General features: G+C 43.9%; 1 protein-coding gene across 1 annotated transcript; it reads right to left on the minus strand.

The window, feature by feature from the left end:
- Positions 1-36: 36 nt before the first annotated feature.
- On the minus strand, positions 37-18269 carry GOT2 (glutamic-oxaloacetic transaminase 2). The gene is made up of 10 exons (XM_022555992.2): positions 18051-18269; positions 12215-12371; positions 9960-10088; positions 7770-7829; positions 7075-7236; positions 6598-6702; positions 5340-5490; positions 4694-4859; positions 1866-2016; positions 37-1277 (listed from the first exon to the last, which is right to left on the minus strand). The coding sequence occupies exons 1-10, from the start codon at positions 18137-18139 to the stop codon at positions 1155-1157; spliced, it is 1293 nt and encodes a 430-aa protein (XP_022411700.1). The 5' UTR covers positions 18140-18269; the 3' UTR covers positions 37-1154.
- Positions 18270-20360: the final 2091 nt, after the last annotated feature.

Consider the following 20360-nt stretch of genomic DNA (forward strand, 5'->3'; position numbering starts at 1 on the left):
CCCATTAAAGAAAAAAGATAACATGGTAAGTGGCGGTTGGGTCTACAGTAACTTTATTGTAACAGAGAGACCAGGCTGCAACAAGTCTACATGATTAGAGCAAATGGTGGTTATCCTTCCAAAGGGTGAAGTCTGAGCCCAGCTGGCAGCACACAAAAGTTAAAATCAAAGCCCAGAACATCCTCTTTCCCGATTCTACCCTGCATTGCCTGACTCATGATATGAAATGAGTGACTGCACAACCATACTGAACAAAGCTACGAGGTCCAACTGGGCAGAGGCAACATCCCTACAGGAGATAACAGTCATTGAAGGGGATGCTGAAATAAAGTGCAGTTACCTACTCTTCGCTATTCTTTGCCAAGAAAAGCGAGGGTATGGGATGAGCAGTAAATAATGTTCTTCATTCTTCAAATAAGTAAATCCTATGGGATGGGACTGATGGTCAATCAAGGAGTAGAACAGGATGAAAATCTAGGCTAGTTATAGATCTTTGTGCCTAAGGAAAAGAACAGCAGTGAGTAAGGAGAAGAGGAACATTAAAATGCCTGCAAGTACTAAAAAGGAGAGCCTTCTTTCTTTTTTTCTTAAATAAGACGGGAAATTGCATCTTTTCTTTGCTGCAGCAGTAGCAGACTCGCTGTAAAACATGATTTCTGTCATACGGTTTGTTGATAAGTTTGCTCAATCATGGGAGGACAAACATGAGGCTGACTGTTAATGTTAGAACTAGGTCTTTTCACAAAGCCTCTAACAGGTGCTATTTTCACGCTGGTTTTACAGAGGAACCCGCAACACCAAAAGGTGCTTCTGTTAAAGCTTCTGAAATATTGCAATGGTGTGATTGACAGGTATTTTTTGGGCTTATATCTTTCTTGTACATGTAAACTCTGTTGGAAAAACTGGAGATAAAAGGATGAGTGAGAGTTTGGTTTACAGCCACAAAGTTCCCAACACCAGCCACAGGTGCCTCTGCCCTATTTCACTGCACATTCTTTTCTGAGAAACACATTCAATCGCTGAGTTTTAAAGTACTGTGGTTGAAAAAAATGATCCGCTCACCACCATCCACTCTCCCTCTTCCTCCATGTGAATCTCACAATAGCAGAGGCTGAAGACAGGAAGGTTGTCTCTGTTCCCTCTGACCAGGGGAATTACTTGGTGACCTGGTGAATGGCATGAGCAAGGTAGCCCACGTTGCCCGAGGTGACCCCTGCCACAGAGATACGGCCATCCTTTGTCATGTAGATGGAGAACTCCTTGGTCAGCCGCTCCACCTGCAGAGAGAAGAGTGTGTGGGCGCTTCCTGGTCAGGGGGGTCTCCCCAGCCCTGGCATGGCACAATTAGCCAACAGTTAGGACAGGAAAATAACAGAAGGTCTGTTTTCTCACTTAAACCCTATTCCCAGAATTTGGTATGCTAGCTTAGAATGAAAGAAGAATAAAAAGCTATTTTAAAGTAGGATGTTGAATTCTGAAGTGTGACCAGGTGAAAAAAATCTTATATATATATATTCAGCCTTTGTAGAAAAATTGATCCAGAATCCAGCTATGGAACAGCTACTCTTCCTATCAATATTCAGGCTCCTGCTTGTTCTGGAATCTTTCTGAGAAACAGCAGTGTTTATAAAAATGATCAAAACAAGCTCTGTTTTTCAGAAGTTTGCAACCTCATAGAGGATACAGACAGGTAAACGACCAACAAAGAATAAAACGAAATGAAAGCTTCATATTTCTTTTACCTATGAATGAAGCTTCAAAATGACTGTTTTTAGAGTAATCCTAAATGGGTAGGTGACCTGAGGAATTTTGGTTTGCAAGGACTGACCAACTGGTCTGCTGCGGAGAAATCGGAGTCCACTCACCTGTTCAGGCTTTAGGCCTGTGAAACAAAACATGCCAATCTGGTCAACGATGTGCTGCCAGTTGTGGGAGGAGCCCTCCTTCTTGAGGTTGGAGACCAGCTGAGTCCGCATGCTAATGATGCGGTCGGCCATGCCCTTTACTTCTTGTAACCTGGAAAAAACCCCCAAGATGGAGCTCAATTCTGGCCAAGCGCTAACAGATAAGCCAGTTCCCGGCATTTTTACCTCCCTTGAGTACTGCTCTAGCGTGCCTCAATTCTCTGTTTTTGACCGAGTCCTGTGCTGTCACTGGTCTCGGAAGAAAGCTATTTTACAGCATCCTGCTTTCTATCAGAACACCATTTTGATCAGGCAACTAAAATAGCTGACATAATTGAGTTATTAAGAAAAATGAATGCGGAGTGCCTTTCTATTTACTAGATGGATACTGCCCAATTCATGAATTATTTAATAAAGCCAATTAGATGTTCAATTTAAAAAAAAAGAAAAATGAATGACTAAATCACTCTAAAACATAGGAGGACTAAGGCTCTCCATCCCTTACTCAAGGGGCAAAAGCTGCAAATTAAACAGTAAAATATAACCTTATTCTTTAACATGGATGGAAGAAACATTGCTGCCTTCACAATTAAAGACAGTGTGCTGTGAACCTACCATGTGCCCAGCCATGTGCTAGGTGCTGAGGAGAAAGGGAGGACTGAGACCCGGCCCCTCCCTTTAAAAGCTTACCATTGTGGCTGGGAGCAAACCTGCAAACAACTGACCATGGAACAAGGTGGGATAAGAATAGACAGAACTGTGCTGTGTTAAGAGAGGCCCTGAGAAGAGAGGGTGAATTCTATCTGGGGGAGCACAGAAGGCAGTCCTCTGACTGTGCATGCTTGCTGGATTCAGGACACAGTCTTCCCCTTCCTCAGAATCTACCCTTTCATTCATTCTGTTCCTATGGAGCTATGGGAAATTCTTGTTGGCTCTCACTAACTAGATGACTGTAAATAATTTATCTCATTGTTCTTACGTGTTCACTTTTCAAACCATCTCTCCACCATGATGTCATGCAGAGGTAGAACAGAGGTTACATACTGCCAATGAAAGGCCAAATAAGAGTCTTCATCATGTCTTATTTGACCCAGTTAAACATTCTTAGATTTGGTACATGCACATAAAGACGTGGATTTGTAGCCTCTCTTGAAAAACAAGAAGCTGGCAACACTGCAGCAGCCTTGTGATTACCGGCTGGAGCCCCCAGCCCCACTAAGGATGGCATATGATTTTAAATTTCCTGTAGTCCTATCCATCCAGCTTCATTCACTTTGAGGCCTGGGCCCTAAAGGCACTGAGTACATGACCATGGCTAGATACAGGGCCACCTTAGCAACCACTGCCCCCCCCGCCCCCTCCTGACCCCATGCTCCTTGTTGTCCACAGAATGAAGTTCTGACTTCTCACAATATCAAGGTGCTACACGACCTGCTCCCACCTTCCCAGCTTTGCTGCCTTCTCCACCCTCCTTACACTCAGTGTTTCTGCTACAAAACCCACTTGGTTTGAAGCACACCCTGCACGATGCACATCACGTGCCTGTGCTGATCCTCACGCACATCTTTCCCCTTCCTTCCTTTCCTTTCCTTTCCTCTGCCTTTTCTCTTCAAGGCAGAGCTCAAATGCTGCTGTCTGATCACTTCCTCCCGCATTCCCCACTAATCAATAGTTCTTCCTTTACTCAGCATTTATTCCATCTGTCTTGTAGCGATGCTATACGTGTATCTCTCTCACTAGATTATAAACTCCCCAAGGGAAGAGATATCTTAGTCACCTAGCACAGTATCTCTGTCATCTCTGTACACTACAGACTTCAAATAAGTATTGAAATGAACACATTAAAAAAATAAACATCTTGATAACCATTAAGGACCATGGAAATATTTTTAAAAACCACTTAAAAATATTAAGAAAAAAAGCTTAGAATAATTCTTAGTGACAAAAACAAAACCAACCCTACACACACATATATAACACATTTACACATACATATGATACATGGACATACTATTCATGTTACAACTATGAATAATGACAGGCAAAGAAAAAAAATCTGGCTTATAGTGACTTGCCCAAACTTTCTGAAATGTACTCACACATTAATTTTATAACAGATCTAATTTAAAAAGTAGTTGATTTTTTGGTAAGCCTTGCATAGATCTGTTGTACTGAAAAGAAATATCCTGAACCAGACTCTATTTACTTCAATGTTCAGAGGATTAATCTAAGGTAGAAAAAACAGTTGTTCCATGATGACCAGGTGAGCTGTGGAAGAAGTTTCTCACAGACTTAGCTTTTCTATCCAATTAGCTGCTTAGGGGTCTACACCCTCGGTTAATCAGCTACACAGGATAAACTCTTATGTAACAAATCACACCTTCCATGACTCCGAATTATACATAGCAGGGGTTGGCAAGCTTTCTCTAAAAGGCTAAATCGTACATATGTTAGGTTTTGTGAGCTGCAGACTCTGTCACAACTGCTGAACTCTGCTGTTGTGACATGAAAGCATCCATACACAATTCATCAAGAAATGGGGGCAGCCTAGATTTGACCTGCAGAACATAGTGTGCCAACCCCTAATCTAGACCAATGTTTTCTCTTACAGGGAACAACCAACTTATTTGTTTGAAAGTGCTGACAAAATGTACACTCCTCTCTCCTTCCTCCCCTTCCACATATGGAAGCTGAGTGACACTGCATGTCCCTATAAGCCAAGTATAAAGGAGCTCTGAAGGATCAGTGGTGGGAAGGGAGACGGCTGGGGAATGGCAAAGCGCCTTTACCATTGTTTCCGCAAATCCGGGCTGGTCAGAATGGTGGAGGCAATCCGGGCACCATTGAGAGGAGGGTTGGAATACATGGGACGGATCAGGATCTTCAACTGTGATTCTACCCTCCTGGCTTCATCAGCATCTTTGCAGACCACAGTGAAGGCTCCAACACGCTCACCTGAAAAGAATAAATGGATCTTGTCTTATGGTTCTCCTATATAAAATACTAAAGGCAGTCATGATTCCATTCGCTATGTGTTATCTGTTTCCATGAGAAGCACAAAATAACGCTTTGTTATAAATAAGAAGTTTTCAGCAACCAGCATGGTGAATCTACAACAGAAAGTTGGAGTACTACAGAGTGGTCACAGGTCTCTCTTCATTGTATCTATCTTCCTGGCTCACAGAGCAGTCGCTTTTTGTTTAGAGAAGCCGTGATAGGTTTCCTTGCTGGAGGAATTCAGGGACACTGAATAAGATATGGCTTAGAGCAGTAAAACCCACTTTACCCGTCTTTCCTCTCTGGGTAAGAGGGACACGGACAACACACGCACACGCACACCCCACCCCTTCCAAGACTCTACACCTTTGTGGCACCCTCTCCCACCACTTCTTCAGTCTCAACAGAACACATATCACCCTAGGTCCTTTAGCTTACCGTATAAGCCCATGTTCTTGGCATAGGACTGGCAGAGACAGACATTAATGCCCTGTTCGATGAAATGGCGCACAGCCCAAGCATCCTTGTTACCATCGCCACTGGCAAACCCTTGGTAGGCCATGTCAAAGAATGCAAAAAGATTGTTTTTCTGGAAAGGAAAGAAAAGATGACCAAAGCTTTAGGCAGTTCTTCTCAAGATGCCCCAGATGGTTACCTGTGCTTATTGGGACCATGCCTGCTTCACTCAGACAAAGTCAACAGTTTTCTCCCCAGGTGGCAGTTTGGAGATGTTTAATTTTCCTTGAGTTAATATATCAACATATATAGTTTTTTGTTCAATACTTTGGTGGATATGGGCCTTCAAGAAGACATTAAGAAAAGATAATCTTAATCCAACCTGGACAGAATGCTGTCTGGTCAAACAGGAAGCATGGCATGTGTGATCTTAGTTCCCTGACCAGGGATCGAACCCACGCCCCCTGTATTGGAAGCATGGAGTCTTAACCAGTGCACCACCAGGGAAGTCCAAACAGGAAGCTCTTCTAAGGCCCACAGTGGACTGGGTAGTTATTTTGGTCCAGCCAACACAGGACGAGCCTCAGCCTTTCCTGGGGCTAATGAGACTCTGGCAGGCCATCTTATTCCCAGGGTTCAGGGGACAGCCTCACTATAACCATCTCATTTTGAAAGTGCTCTCTGAATGCTGTTTCTCTGTCCCACTCTGTTCGCAGCTTAGGTTTGACAGAACATAAAGAAAGGGAAACCGAAAGGAATGAGAATGGGGACACGAGCCAACAGGAATATCTTCCTCCTTGGGAATTTTGACTAGTGCCTTCTCTCACAGAAGAATAAGAATCACTGTGAATAATTAACAGCAATGCCAAGGAGAGTGGAAAAGACAGGAGGGGATGTGAAAAAGAGGATAAAAGGATGAACAAGGAGCCACTGACCAGGGCAAGTGTAGGCACCAACAGCAGATATCCTGGGGCCAGGGGATACCGACTGTGCAGACTAGCCAGCGACAAGTTTTATCAGAATTCTATACATCTTGGCTGAGGAGCAAAAATTATTGTCAAACTGCTCATGTATCATCAATTACAGAACTGCTAATTATGCAAACAAGGAGTTCTTTCCTGGCAACTACACAATGCGTGGAGCCTCGAGGTTAATTCTCACTGTTAAGACTTCGCCAGGTGAAGCATCCAAGGCTAGTTACTAAACACAGAACAGTCACCGGTCAGTTCACCTGCCTCACCTTCATCACTGCAGCCATTTCCTTCCACTGTTCAGGACGAGGGTCCACTCCCGTGGGGTTGTGGGCACAGGCGTGCAGGAGAATAACACTCTGTGCTGGTATTTTCTAAAGAGAACAACAACCAAGAGATTACTTTGCAGCTTTAAAGGAGATCATTTACCTGAAATGCCATAGGGTCACCATTATTTGATAAGTAACAAAAATAACATGAGGTCTGGGAATTAGCTCATCCTGGTATTTTTGGGTTTTTTTTTGGCCGCTCCGTGCAGCATGCAGGATCATAGTTCCCCGACCAGGGATTGAACCCGTGTCCCCTGCAGTGGAAGCATGGAGTCTTAACCACTGGACCACCACCAGGGAAGTCCCTCATCCCAGTGTTTTAAGTTGGATATTGAGACCTAAGTGGGAGACATCAAATCTCCACAGGGAGGTTTATTCCTTGTTCCTTCCCCATCCTGCCCTGAAAGCCACACTTACTGAAATGTCCTCAATAGCGCCTGTGAAGTCAAAGCCACACGTCTTGGGGTCGTAGTATCGATAACTATGTAGCTGCATGCCAGCGTCCCTGAAGATGGGCGTATGATTTCCCCAGGATGGTTTGGGCAGAAAGACATCTCGGCTGAACTTAAAAAATCTTTGCTAAAAGATGGAATGAAAGGGAATGGAAAAATGAAGAAAGGAGAGGCAAAAACAACAACAAAAAAGTTGATATATTTAACTGAGAAGACATTTTTCTCTACTGAAAGTTGGCTTCTCTCTAAGGTTGAGAGGCAGTGATGACTCAGCAGCGAGACTGCCTGGGTTGGAATCAGGCTGCAACAATTACACTGGCTATGTAGCCAAGGACCTGTCTGGGCCTCACTTTCTTCCTCTGTAAAATGGCATTAACTAAATCTCCCTCAGAAAGATTAAACAAGATATAAAAGCTCCTAGTTACAGTAGGTGCTCAATAAATTGTACTTATTATTATAATTATCTCTTCCTTATAATTTCTTCTAAGTACTTCCATTCCCCCCTCTCCTCCCAACTCCATTTATTAGAGAACCGGAAATCTTCCAGCTTTGTGGAAAGAGGAAATCTACTTCTGCGTCAGAAGTCAAACACATATGCAAAAGGGAACCCCATCATCCTCAGCTTACAGACTGTCTTACAGAAGGAGTTTCCAGACTCACCAGAAAATTGGCTCCAATCCTTAAGGCCCCGGTTCCAGAAATGGTCTGCACGGTGATATACTGAAGGAGAGACACCCCTGGTCAGTGAGGTGCAGCACTCTCTCTACGGGCCCACGACTTAACAAACCTAAGCTCAAGCCCACAGGGAGGCACCGTATGGTCAGTACCCTTCTTTCTTCAGAAGATGAAGACACCCTTCCAAATGAATATTTAGAAACAAGAGAACAGTACTACTGTTTCATTCCATTTTCTAAGAGAGAGCAACTCTCCTTACAGGTTCTCAAAAGAGTTGGCTATTCAGTTTCTAACACCTGTGCTGATGTGGAAGCTAATTCCTTATGGCCTGCCCTGAAAGTTGTTAGTATCATACTGTGTTATATGAGAAACTTTCAGGACACAGCCCCCCACGAGATATGAAAATGAGTGATTTATACAGAGAAAAAAAGACACGATGAACAGTCACTACATTAAAATATTATTCTAGACTTGTATGAAATTGAATGACTCTCTGAACATCAAAAAGCAAGTCATCTTAAAAAGTCAACAAGTGGGCTTCCCTGGTGGCGCAGTGGTTGGGAGTCTGCCTGCCGGGGACATGGGTTCGTGCCCCGGTCCGGGAAGATCCCACATGCCGCGGAGCGGCTGGGCCTGTGAGCCATGGCCGCTGAGGTGCGCGTCCGGAGCCTGTGCTCCGCAACGGGAGAGGCCACAACAGTGAGAGGCCCGCGTACCACAAAAAAAAAAAAAAAAAAAAAAGTCAACAAGTATATTAGAATAACATTATTACATGAGTAATATTCTATGAGTTTTCATAATCTGAAAATACTTTTTGGGTAACAGGGAGATGGCATGAGGCAAATCTTCAAATTGGTCAACTTTAGGAGATGAGTAAGAAACTACAGTAGGGTTTTTTTGTTTTTGTTTTTGTTTTTAGGCACCATAGAAGTACAAGGCTCTACAAAACATAAATCTACTTTCTAGACTGGGAGGCAATGGATTAAATGGCAGGGGGGAACCCTACTAACAAACTCTTTAGTAAACAAAGTTTGCCTGTGCAAACTTTGGCATGTTAGAAATAAAAACCTAACTGTAAATCTGATAATAAGAATCAGAAAGGCATAGCAATTTATAAAAGAGAAGCTGATGTGATTTTAAGATAGGCCAGTCTTACACTTAGGTTACAATTCGCTAGATGATACACAGACTAAGCAAAAATTACAGAAAAATACAGACGTTTTAATGAGAGGTTAACAGGTGGTTGATTATATGGATAGCAATCAAACTATATTTTGTCCATGACTTAGGATCATTACTACATTACCCTGGGGTCGAGGTTTACCCAGAAAAATAAATATTTAAACACACAAATCTATTAAAAAAACACATTTGTTTCAAAAGCAAGGAAACTATAATGCACATGAGACCACATGTCAGGCTGGCTGGCTGCATCCCACCTGCATGATGTGAGTCTTCTACTACAAGTGCTGGGCCTGTGTTTACTCTGTGGGTGCATACAAGAATCTGTTTGTAAAAAGCTTATGTTCAGTGACCTTTAGGGACCTCTTTCTTCCACAGTAAGAGGGCCCCCAGGGAGCTGGAGGGAGGAGACACCTAGAAACCACTTGTGCTTCACCTCTTGGCTGCAGTGATGCTCTCTGCCCTCTGAGAGGAGGGAGACAGCACGGAGGGAGCATGGTCTGCTCTCTCAACATCCAAGCTGGCTGTGAAGTGGGTGGCAGAGGACTGCCAGGCTTGTCCTGGCCCTGACAGTCACCCCGTGGCTTGTTTTCTGCCTGTTTCCTCTACCTAAGCTGGCAGCTTGGGACATGAGGGTGGGGCCTAATTATAGGCCTTAAAACTTGACATAGTTTGGCATTCCTCAAAGCCATTCAGTGTAAAATGAACATAAGCACACACAGAGACTAACAGCAAAAACTGTCAAATCTTAAGTCAAATCACTACATTTTTAGGATTACTACTACATTTTTGGAATTGGTATTATATGAAATCTTTTATTGAATTAGTGGCAATTTACTACCTAAAGAAGAGATATTAGTCATCGTGCGGCTACCTCAAAACAATCATCACACACAAAGTGGTGTATCTTTTCTTATTTAAATTATTTCATATTTGTTTAAACTGCTAAATTTAAAAAGAGACCCGTATGATGCCAGAGTCTGTTCTCCTTACCCGGCCACTTTTCAACACTTCGTTGCTCTCACCCAGGGCTAGTTCTGCAGATGCCTTACAAAATTCAGCCAGTCCCCCAATGGGCAGGTACTCTTTGTCCAAACTTCTTGCAGCAATCTGGGCCTCTGCCTATACAAAAGAAAATGCATCCATTTAGTTTCTTCTCCTTACCTGGAATTACCATGAATAATATCTAATGTTTTATAAGTTAAATTTTGGAAGTAAAGCCTTTTAAAAAAATTTGGAGATATTGTTCAAGAAGAAGGGTAAGTAGAATATAATATTACGGAACAGGAATATTAAATTTTTATCATATTTTACTTTATTTTTAGAAGTTAGGCTTTTTAAAAATTTTTATTTATTTATTTTTGGCTGCACTGGGTCTTCATTGCTATGCGCGGGCTTTCTCTAGTTGCGGAGAGCAGGGAGCGCAGGCTCAGTAGTTGTGGTGCACGGGCTTAGTCGCTCTGTGGCATGTGGGATCTTCCCGGACCAGGGCTTGAACCTGTGTCCCCTGTACTGGCAGGCAGATTCTCAACCACTGTGCCACGAGGGAAGCCCATTAAGTTAGGTTTTATGTGAATGGGTAGGTATATGGTGTCTCTTGGTTTTAAAAAAATGGCATTCTTGGGATGCACAAGAACAAGGTTTAAGAGCAACACTTAAAATAGATATAAGATGATAAAACCAAAACAAATACATAAAGAAGTATTTCAAGGTATATACCAGTCTAAGAACTTCAAAAGGTTAATAGTAATAGTCACATATCTTCATGCTTTGGAGTCAGAGGCCTGGCTGTCCCTTACTAGCTGTGTGACCCTGGGTGATTTATTAACCTCCCTGAACCTCAGTTTGCTCACCTGTTGAATGGGGGAACAGCTGTTTCTACACCTCATACGACTGAGGTGAAGAGTTAAGAGGTAATGTACAAAAGTGTGTGGTGGTGTTTCAGCTTGTATCAATAGCTAACACATGCTGAATACTTTAAACTGATTTACTGAGAAAAGCAATCCCTGCATGACCTGAGACCCAGTAGCCAGCAGTTTTTTGTGAGTCTTCTCATCACAACCATTTCTTGAGTCCTTTTTTCTACTCAGAGAATTGGAGAGAGGACACCTAATCCACACTCCCATACACTCAGAAATTTCTTCTTTCAGTGGTTCATTCAGCCCATGCTCTGTTACTACAGTGGCTCAAGAGGGCCTGAGCCAGCCTACTGCAGCTCAGATGATCACAGGGTTCTTTATTCCCACCCCAAAGTATGCTTCTGTAACTTCCATTCAGGATGCCTAGTTCTGCTATATGTAGGAACAACACGTCACTACCCCATGTTTGGAAGTGACAAAGCAGCACATATTTCATCAGAGGAGGTGCAGATGGAAAGGAAACACATACTTTCTTTTAAAAAATTGTTCTGGGACTTCCCTGGTGGCGCAGTGGTTAAGAGTCCGCCTGCCAGTGCAGGAGACACAGATTCGAGCCCTGGTCCTGGAAGATCCCACATGCTGCAGGATGTGCAACTAAGCCCGTGCGCCACAACTACTGAGCCTGTGCTCTAGAGCCCGCGAGCCACAGCTGCTGAGCCCATGCACCCTAGAGCCTGAGCTCCGCAACAAGAGAAGCCACTGCAATGAGAAGCTCATGCACTGCAACAAAGAGTAGCCCCCGCTTGCTGCAACTAAAGAAAAGCCCACACGCAAAGAAATTAAGACCCAACGCAGCCAAAACAAAACAAAACAAAACAAAAAACTGTTCTAAGGAAATTAGTTACGTTATTTAGAGTTGTGATAACCAATAGAAAGACTACTAATAAAAATACGACAAAATAAAGAAAATTATTCTATAGTTCAATAGGAAGAAAGGACAGAACACGCCTGGGTAGGAGGGTTTTATTAAGGCAATCAAAATGAGAGAAATGGAAAATAACAATGGTAACCCTCATCCACAAAGGGCTATTCCTATCACCAAGAGACAATGTTTAAATGCTTGGTCCTTTTGTGCATCCTCAGGATAAAACATGACACTCTGCCTGTTTTACAGATAATCATAGAAGTTCAATCTTGGAAAAGACCATATAGTTCCAACCTCTCACTTTTATAGCCAAGGAGACTACAGCCCAGACAACCTATGTGATTCAAGCAGTATCAGAACTAGAACCCAGGTCTCCTGACTCCCAGTCCAGGAGTCTTTCTGTCTCTCTTCAGGAGTGCCCTTCAGTTATTCATCCCCATCAAACAGATGTCTGGCAAGCTTACCTTCCGGACACTGGGGAGCACGTAAGGCTTTCCGTTATCATCCCGGTAGGCACCAACTCCCAGATTCATCTTTTTGCTGTTGGTGTCTCTCTTAAAGGCTTCTGTGACTCCCAGGATGGGATCTGGGGGCCCCATCTCCACATGAGCCCACCAGGAGCTGAAATGGGAAATATAAGGCATCAGTCACAGCAACTAGATTTCCATGGCCAAAGACGTCTTGGATCGGCCAAAAATCCATTTCAACAAATGTTTGCCTGTCTACCATGCACATGATATAGCAATAGACACCAATAATCCAACAATGCATAAGACTTCAAAGCACCTTGCAGAAGAGTGGAGGCCAATAATATTAACACAAATGCTGTGAGAAGCAAAAGGTAGGGGCACCCGAATCATCCTGGGGAGGACAGGGTGCATGTGTACACTTTCAAAGCAGTCCAAACCTGACCTGGATTCCCAGGCAAAGGATATTTCAAGTAATTTGGCAGTGAGAAGCTGTGAGTGGTAAAAGATGAGACTAGAGAAGTAAGCAAGGACCAATGTAAGGGTGTTCTGTGACATCCAACCAAAGGGATTGCATTTTATCCTGTTCCCAAACTTGTTAAGGGCATCATTTGGAAAGCTTATTAAAATACAGGTTCCTGGGCTCTACTTTGGTAGTGAAAATAAACAGAATCATTTAAGGTTTTTTTTGGAGGGGGGATGGTGATCAGGTAAGAACAGTGACACGAGGAGACTTGCATTTTTAGAGCTCATCTGGTCACAAAGTGGGGTACTGAATGCAGAGAAGGAGGGGAAACGCAGAAGGATCACTGAAAAATCTGGTTCAGCACCCAGCGAGAGAGAGAAAGATGAGGGCTTGAACCAGGATGGGGGGAGTAGAGGTGGAGAGGATGACAGAGAATTGCCAGGTATTTAGAACTGGTTGTAACATCTTACTGATTTCCTCATTACTTATTGAGTTAAAATGCTTAACAATATTCATTATTTTATATTTGTATGAGTCATGATTTTACATTAAAAAAATATCCTTTAAACGAAATCTTGCCATTTGCAGCAATACGGATAGACTTGGAGGGCATTATGCTAAGTGAAATTAAGTCAGAGAGAAAGACAAATATTGTATGATATTACTTATATGTGGAATCTAAAATATACAACAAGCTAATGAATAAAGAAGCAGACCCACAGATACGGGGAACAAACCAGTGGTTACCAGTGGGGATGGGGGAGGGGTGATATAGGGGTGGGGAGTGGCGGGTATAAACTATTGGGTGTGAGATAGGCTCAAGCATGTATCGAACAACACAGGGAATACAGCCAATATTTTGTAATAACTGTAAATGGAAAGTAACCTTTAAAAAATGTATAAAAAATAGGGACTTCCCTCGTGGTCCAGTGGCTACGACTCCACACCCGCAACGCAGGGGGCCCGGGTCTGATCCCTGGTCAGGGAACTAGATCCCACATACTGCAACTAAGAGTTCGCATGCCACAGCTAAAGATCCCGCGCGCAGCAATGAGCATGCAGCAACGAAGATCCCGTGTGCCGCAACTAAGACCCGGCACAGACAAATTAAATAAATAAATAAATATTTTAAAAATGTATAAAAAATGAGAATTAAAAAATAACTTTAAGCTCTCCTGACAAGTTGAAAATTGTCTGTCTCAGTAGCTGTAATTGGTATGTACAGCTAATTCTCTCTTAACAAAGGGTGGATTATTCCATTTTCAGATGTCCCAGGCTTTTACTTCTTTTAATAGCTTGCCCTGTGCAATGTCAGTAGGGCAAACTGCATGGATTCAAATGCTCAGCCACCTACCAGCTGTGTGAGCACAGGCGAATCAATTAACTTCTCTAAGTCTCAATTTTTCTTACCTGTAAAATGGGGGCACAACAGTACCTATCTCTCAGGGTTGTTACAAGGATGAAAGGAGCTATTAAATATAAAACAGTCAAAAACAGAGCCTGATACACAGTGCTTGATGTTAGCTGGTATCACTGTTACTAAATTATTACTACTACACTTTTATTTATAACCACCTTGCCCCTAGTATGAAGACTGGTGAGGCCAAGTATGTAAAAAATTCAAGGAGCATAAGTCATAACTTTATGACCAAATGCAGGTCTTTCCTGCTTTTCAATTATTACTATTTAGTTTTCTCTGGAGTCTCGGAGATGTTATCATTCTTCCTCTTCACTAGCACTACTGCCAGGACTCAAAATCCTTCTCATTCTTTTTTCAGTGTTCTAGGCTGCTTGGTTGTCCCAGTACCTAAGCAATAGTAAGAAACAGATACTACCTCGAAGCAACTTCTGAACTGGGCCTGACAAAAGCTTTCATTATGTCCTACCCATGATTCAGACCCTGAAAACATGTAGCCACCTGCCCACCTATATCACTGTCATTAACTGATGAGTGCAAGGAACACCTTGAATGCCCAATGACATACAGAGAACTTTTAATAAACAATTTTCAATTTTAAAAATATGGTTGTTTCCAGGGCCTTCCATCAACAATGACAGAGCCGCTGCTCCTAAACTACATGGAGAAGGCACCATTCTTATTAAAGGGTGTGAAAAGCACTTATTTGTCAAGTTCTTTAAAAAGTTTATCTAGTAGAGAAATTCTCTCAGAAATCATAGCCTTAAGTCTTCTAGCAGAGAACTGATTGAGAGTGGTATCTTTTAAGAAGAATTCTAAAAAAATTTCAAAACATTAAATCTGAAACAATCTAAATAAAGGAGCAGGAATACTTAATTTGATTAGTCAGTCCTGTATCAGTAATGATGTTTCAGTCCTCTATGCCCTTTATTATTCCATTCCTTCTAAGGGTAAAGATTACGCCCACACTGTAAGAACTCTAATGATTTTAAGGGATAGTACTAGAGGAAACCAAGAGTGTTCCAGGGACAAAATTGATACTGATAACTTGCGGCCTACAAAGCATTCCTATCTATGTACTTTGGACAAAAGCACAAAGCTTCAGCCATTGAGCAATATTGACCAGCCAACCAAAAGATGTTAGGTACAAAGTATTCAGATAAGCATTTCCAACTCAAATACCTTGCAATTTTTCTGGGAGTCTACCTAGTGCTTTATAGTTTTTAGAATGTTTTCCCTCACATTCTTATTTTAAAATAAGAAGAGAAGTTAATTAACTTGCTCATGATCATAGAGCTAAAAAACGGCAAAGACAATACTACAATTACGATCTTCTTACTGGTTATTGTACCACTACTGAGCACTGCCTTTCTAAAGGGTCTCATGATACTCCTTCAGTTATTTAACTACAAATTAAATAAAGAGAATTAAATAATTAAGAATAGGTATTTATAATAAAAATACATTAGCATATTTTCCTTTCTTCACTGACCTGTGACTATGTCTGATTTCATGTTACTATGCTTTTACAGAACAGGTCAGGAAGAAAAGGTTAAAGGTTAGTTCCTTCTGTATAAAAAATGCAGCTATAGGAACACTTGAACTTAGAGAGTTCCATTTAAATGACCCAAGTATGAAAATTAAGTACGTCATAGGATAAATCCTCAGTCCTTCAGAATACCAACTGCCAAGGTTTCATTGTATTAGATGAGCTGTTTTTTTTAAAAAAATAAAAACAAAAAAAACTTCAATTAGTTGTTTAAATGTTTTCCAATTTTACCATTTGGCTTTAGGTAAAGATCATATCCACCGTGGCAGGAGTGGAGATTCTTAACTTCCTTGTTGTCTGAACAGTTAACAGTCATAGTTAGATATGGCATCTGGTTCTATCACTGAATCATGCATCATTGTTAAACCCGAACAGCACCTCCTCAACTGCAGGGGCTCAAATATTTTAAGACTTTTTTGGTACACATTTTGAACCACTCTGGTTCCCCTACGTTTAGACTTTGAACTAAGGTACAATGCTAAAATGTCATATGTTTCCATTGCATTAATTTAAAAATCAAGGTTTAAAATTAAAATACTCAATTTGTTCTACGTCCTGAAATACTATATTATAACAGTGAACAAAGTAGATACAGTCTCTGCTCTCATGGAATTCACATTCTAATGTGGAAAAGACACAAAAGAAAAACAAGTTAGGCTGTCAAAGTGAAAGAGAGACTAAAAGGTAACACCCATAGGGATTTCACCAAGCACTTTGTAAGCAGAGATGTAGGCCACTCAACCAAATCCATAAAATAGATTATTTTAAGATTACTATTTAAGATTTTAAGATTACTACAATGGTGAAACAGACTTTCACTTGCCCATAATTTTAGGCACTATTTTCTGTTCTCCAAATCTGCTGCATAAACGATAACCCCTCCCTAATTCTAGTCCAGGTAGGCTGCCTTAAAGAGCACACCTTGGGGCTTCCCTGGTGGCGCAGTGGTTGAGAGTCCGCCTGCCGATGCAGGGGACACGGGTCCGTGCCCCGGTCCGGGAGGATCCCACATGCTGTGAAGCGGCTGGGCCCGTGAGCCATGGCCGCTGAGCCTGCGCTCCACAAGAGGCCCGTGTACGGAGAAAAAAAAAAAAAAGAGCACACCTTGACAGTGGGCCAAGAAGGAACCAAATTAGGTAAAGAAGAAAGTGTGAAAGCCTGGGCAAAACTGTACTGCCAAGAGTGTGGGGCTTTGGTAAGGACAAACTGTTCTGCCGCCTTAAAGACACCGTGCATACATTCAAACGAAAGGCCAAGGCAGGTATGAGAGGTCAAGGCTTTGCTCTTTGGACTTAAGGTCTGATTGGGGTGGTTTGGAGACTCGGTTCCTGATTAGGCAGTCATTAAGGGCACTCTCCCAAATCGGCTTGTGTGAATTATATAGCCTGGCTTGGCTCTCTCCACTAGGAAGGGATTACTAACTCGTTTAATGCTCTGTAACCTTTTCTCTGCAACACATCACACAGTTTGAAATTACATATTTGGAATTTTTTGAGTGACACCGGTCCCTCCGTCAGGCTTGTTCACCGCTGCATCTAGCATGAGCATCTGGTCCAGTGCCTGGCTGCGATTAGGAAATACTAAACGAAGAGCAGAGCAAGAGGGAGGGGAAGAAAGGCAACTTCCCTACAGCCAGACCTCCTAAGGGATAAAACGGGGGGAAAAGTCACTACACCCCGACTCTTACAACCAAGGGCCAAAGGGCCAGGGGGAGGGGATCACCGGTGACTCAGGAGGCGACACAGGCGGGAGAATGCCGCGCGCCAAGGTCACAGGATGCAGGGAGGAACGCCAAGCCCGAAAGCCAGGGCCCTGAGAACCTTCCTCCCTTGAGCTTTCTTCCCCCGGCACACAAACGGGAGCCAGCCGCCGCCCCTCCAGCCCTGCCACGGCCCAGGGAAACCCCAACAGGTGAGCCCCGCCACCCCCCAGAGCAGCGGGTCAAGGGCTCACGCCCCCCATCCCCCATCCCCGCCCGGCGCCGCAGCCAACTAGCGCGAGGTATTCCCGGCGCCGCAGCCAATCCGCGCGAGGCCGGCTCGGCGCCACAGCCCGGGGGCTCTCCCCTTGCCCCCACCCGCACTGCGCCGAATCTGCGTGTCGTGACCTCTCCACCTTGAATGGGAGTCCGGATGCCGTAGAGGGCCACACTTCCTAAGCCAGGGGAACGCCGTTGGCAGGCTCTCCGACAGTCCTAGGGGCATGGGAGGGGTGGGAGGTAGGACCCGAAGGGTCATTGTGAGGCGTGGACGCTGAATCCTCAGCCCCCTGTGAAGCCGAGGGAGTAGCAGAGAAAGTTGGTGTGTGAGGGTGCACGCGTGTGCTTTGAAGGCGGGTTAGATGTTCTGAGGCGTCGGCAGCTCGCAGGCCCGTCGCCCTGGCTCCTTTTCCCCCCGCTTACCTGGCTCTGGCAGAAGCCGCGGCAGCGACGCCTGGGTGGAAGGCGGCGGCGATTCCGGACAGGACGCGGCCGGAGTGCAGCAGGGCCATGGTGGGCGGCGACAGGGCAGTGGGTAGGTGGAGGACGGAGCGGAGATGCCAGCGGGCACGGACACGGAGGCGCAGGGTCTTGCTGAAGGTAAGGACAGCGACTTCCTCGGGCGAGGCTAGAGCGGCCTCCCGCCAGGCCCCGAGCCACGTCACAGCGCACTCTGGCGGCCGGAGCGGAGCGGCTTGGCTTCCGTGAGGCCTTGGGTCCCGCTGCAGGAGTGTCTGCACCGCCGGCGCCACGTGGTCCCGGAAAACAGTGACAACACAGTTTATTGCCGTTCACAGCGCTCGACACGCTTCCCTCATTTAATGACGACGGACCTGACCGAAGAGGTAGCTGTTACTACTGACATGAATGAGCTCAGTTTATAGGTATCAACACGTATAGACCTCAAAAACGTAAAAAAGCAAGTCGCAGAACTATAGGTATAATATGGCGCCGTTTAGACAAAATTTTAAAATACACAAAAGCATACGGTACATTCATTCACAAATGTATGTAAAAATTTGAAAGAATACACCAAGGAGACTTCAATTCAGGATCAGGAGGGCACAAGAAGATATTTGCCCTTATGGAGGGAGTAAGACAACTTCGTCATATTTGCTTCATAAAAAATTACAGATAATATTAACGATTATCACCATTCTGGGTGTGGGTCTCTGTAACATATACATTAACTTTCTCATTAGAAAGCTAATTTGAGTCGCTGGTATGAAAGGTGGATTGGAAAGGACACTCCTAAGAGGTAGGGAGACAAGGTCAAAAGAAGGCTGACACAATAATCCAGGCAAGAAATTCTTGGTTGTCTGAATTCAGGTAGAAGTAGCAATGATGGAGAAAAGGTTACAGATCTGGGACATATCATGGAGTAAGAATCAAAAGTGTTTGGTGATTAAATGCAGGGAGAAGTAGAAAAGGAGTCTGAAATAATTCCCAGTGTATCAGTTAAAATTGGGGTTGTCTGCAGATAACAGAGACCCAAAATAATCGGCTTAATCAAGAAAAAATGTATTTCTCTAGCATAAAAATATGGAGATGGGTAGTCAAGGGCTGGCGTGGCATTTCTGCCCCACAAAGTCCATTTCCTGGTCACCCTCAGTCAGATCCAGAGGACGTGTTTCCGGGATGAGCTCAGAAAAGTCAGCTCCCAGGGCTCCAGGTAGATCCAGATGTTCATTGGATTCTCCTGGGTGAAAGGGGGCAGGAATGTCTAATAGTGAGGAGGTCCTGAGTCACAGAGAAGTCCGTTCTTCACCGTCCTCAACCCTCATCATCATTTGTATTATTATTTTTAAAATTACTCTTACCACAGCTGGGAATTCTGCTGGAGTCATGAAAGCTGACTGGAATTGAGCTGTCTGGTCACCAGGGATCAATAAAGACAAAACTTCGCTGGCAAATCAGTAACCCCTCTCAACCCAAAGGCCCACACCCTCCATCCCAATCCTGGTGAAGTAGGGTATCATAGAACTCTAGAAACAGAAAGGGCTTTCCGAGCTTATTCAGGATGGTGCTTCTCACGCTGTAATGTGCCTCGGAACCACCCAGGGGTCTTGTGAAGATGCAGATTATGATTCAGCAGGTCTTGAGTCGGGCTTACGATTCTGCTTTTCTAATAAGTTCCCAGATGAGGCCAGTGCTGCTGACCAGTGGACCACATCGGAGCAGCGTAGATCTAAACCATGCCTTGCAGCCCTTTATAGATGTCACAGGAAGCCTGTGTCCCAAACTCCAGACTTCCCACTATATATATGGAGAATCTGAGGCCAAAGGAGGGAAGTATTCCCTAAGGTCACATAGCCAACTATGGTTTGAGATTAGGAACAAAAGCACAGATGGAGGCTAGATTCCTTTTGCCAATTTCAGTACCAGATGCAGATAGCTAGGAGGATTCCCTGATCTGTTCCCAGCCTGGAGTCAGCTCTTTGGTGGCCTGTCCAGGAATCATCTTGGGGCTTTTGCCCAGGCCCAGGCTGTGGGTTTGGTGCTGCGGGTCAACTTCAGGCAGCAGGTAGAAAAGATGTAGTCTCTTCCAGGCCAGGGGACTGAAGACCCTTAAGGAAAGAGAGCTCAGCACAGACGCATACTTTTTTGGGGAGCACTCTGGCCATCACCACCTGGGGGAATGACTGAAGCAGGACTGGATAGAGGGAGGAGCTGTGTTGCAGCAAGAACAAAGGCTCTGACGCTATAACGGCCCTGAAGAGTGGTCCTGAACCA

The sequence above is a fragment of the Delphinapterus leucas genome, chromosome 20, assembly GCF_059928025.1.
Source record: "Delphinapterus leucas isolate spDelLeu-1000000601 "Yukka" chromosome 20, BTC_Dleu_Yukka2, whole genome shotgun sequence".
Taxonomy (NCBI): domain Eukaryota; kingdom Metazoa; phylum Chordata; class Mammalia; order Artiodactyla; family Monodontidae; genus Delphinapterus; species Delphinapterus leucas.

What these genes read in the sequence shown, in the direction of transcription:
- GOT2 (XM_022555992.2), bottom strand. Translation starts at nt 18,139, where the DNA reads ATGGCCCTGCTGCACTCCGGCCGCGTCCTGTCCGGAATCGCCGCCGCC. An exon ending in AAGTGTTGAAAAGTGGCCGG is followed by an intron (nt 7,830 to 9,959) that starts GTAAGGAGAACA and finishes TCTCTCCTTCAG; the next exon opens with TATATCACCGTGCAGACCAT. An exon ending in CAGGCCTAAAGCCTGAACAG is followed by an intron (nt 1,278 to 1,865) that starts GTGAGTGGACTC and finishes TTCTCTCTGCAG; the next exon opens with GTGGAGCGGCTGACCAAGGA.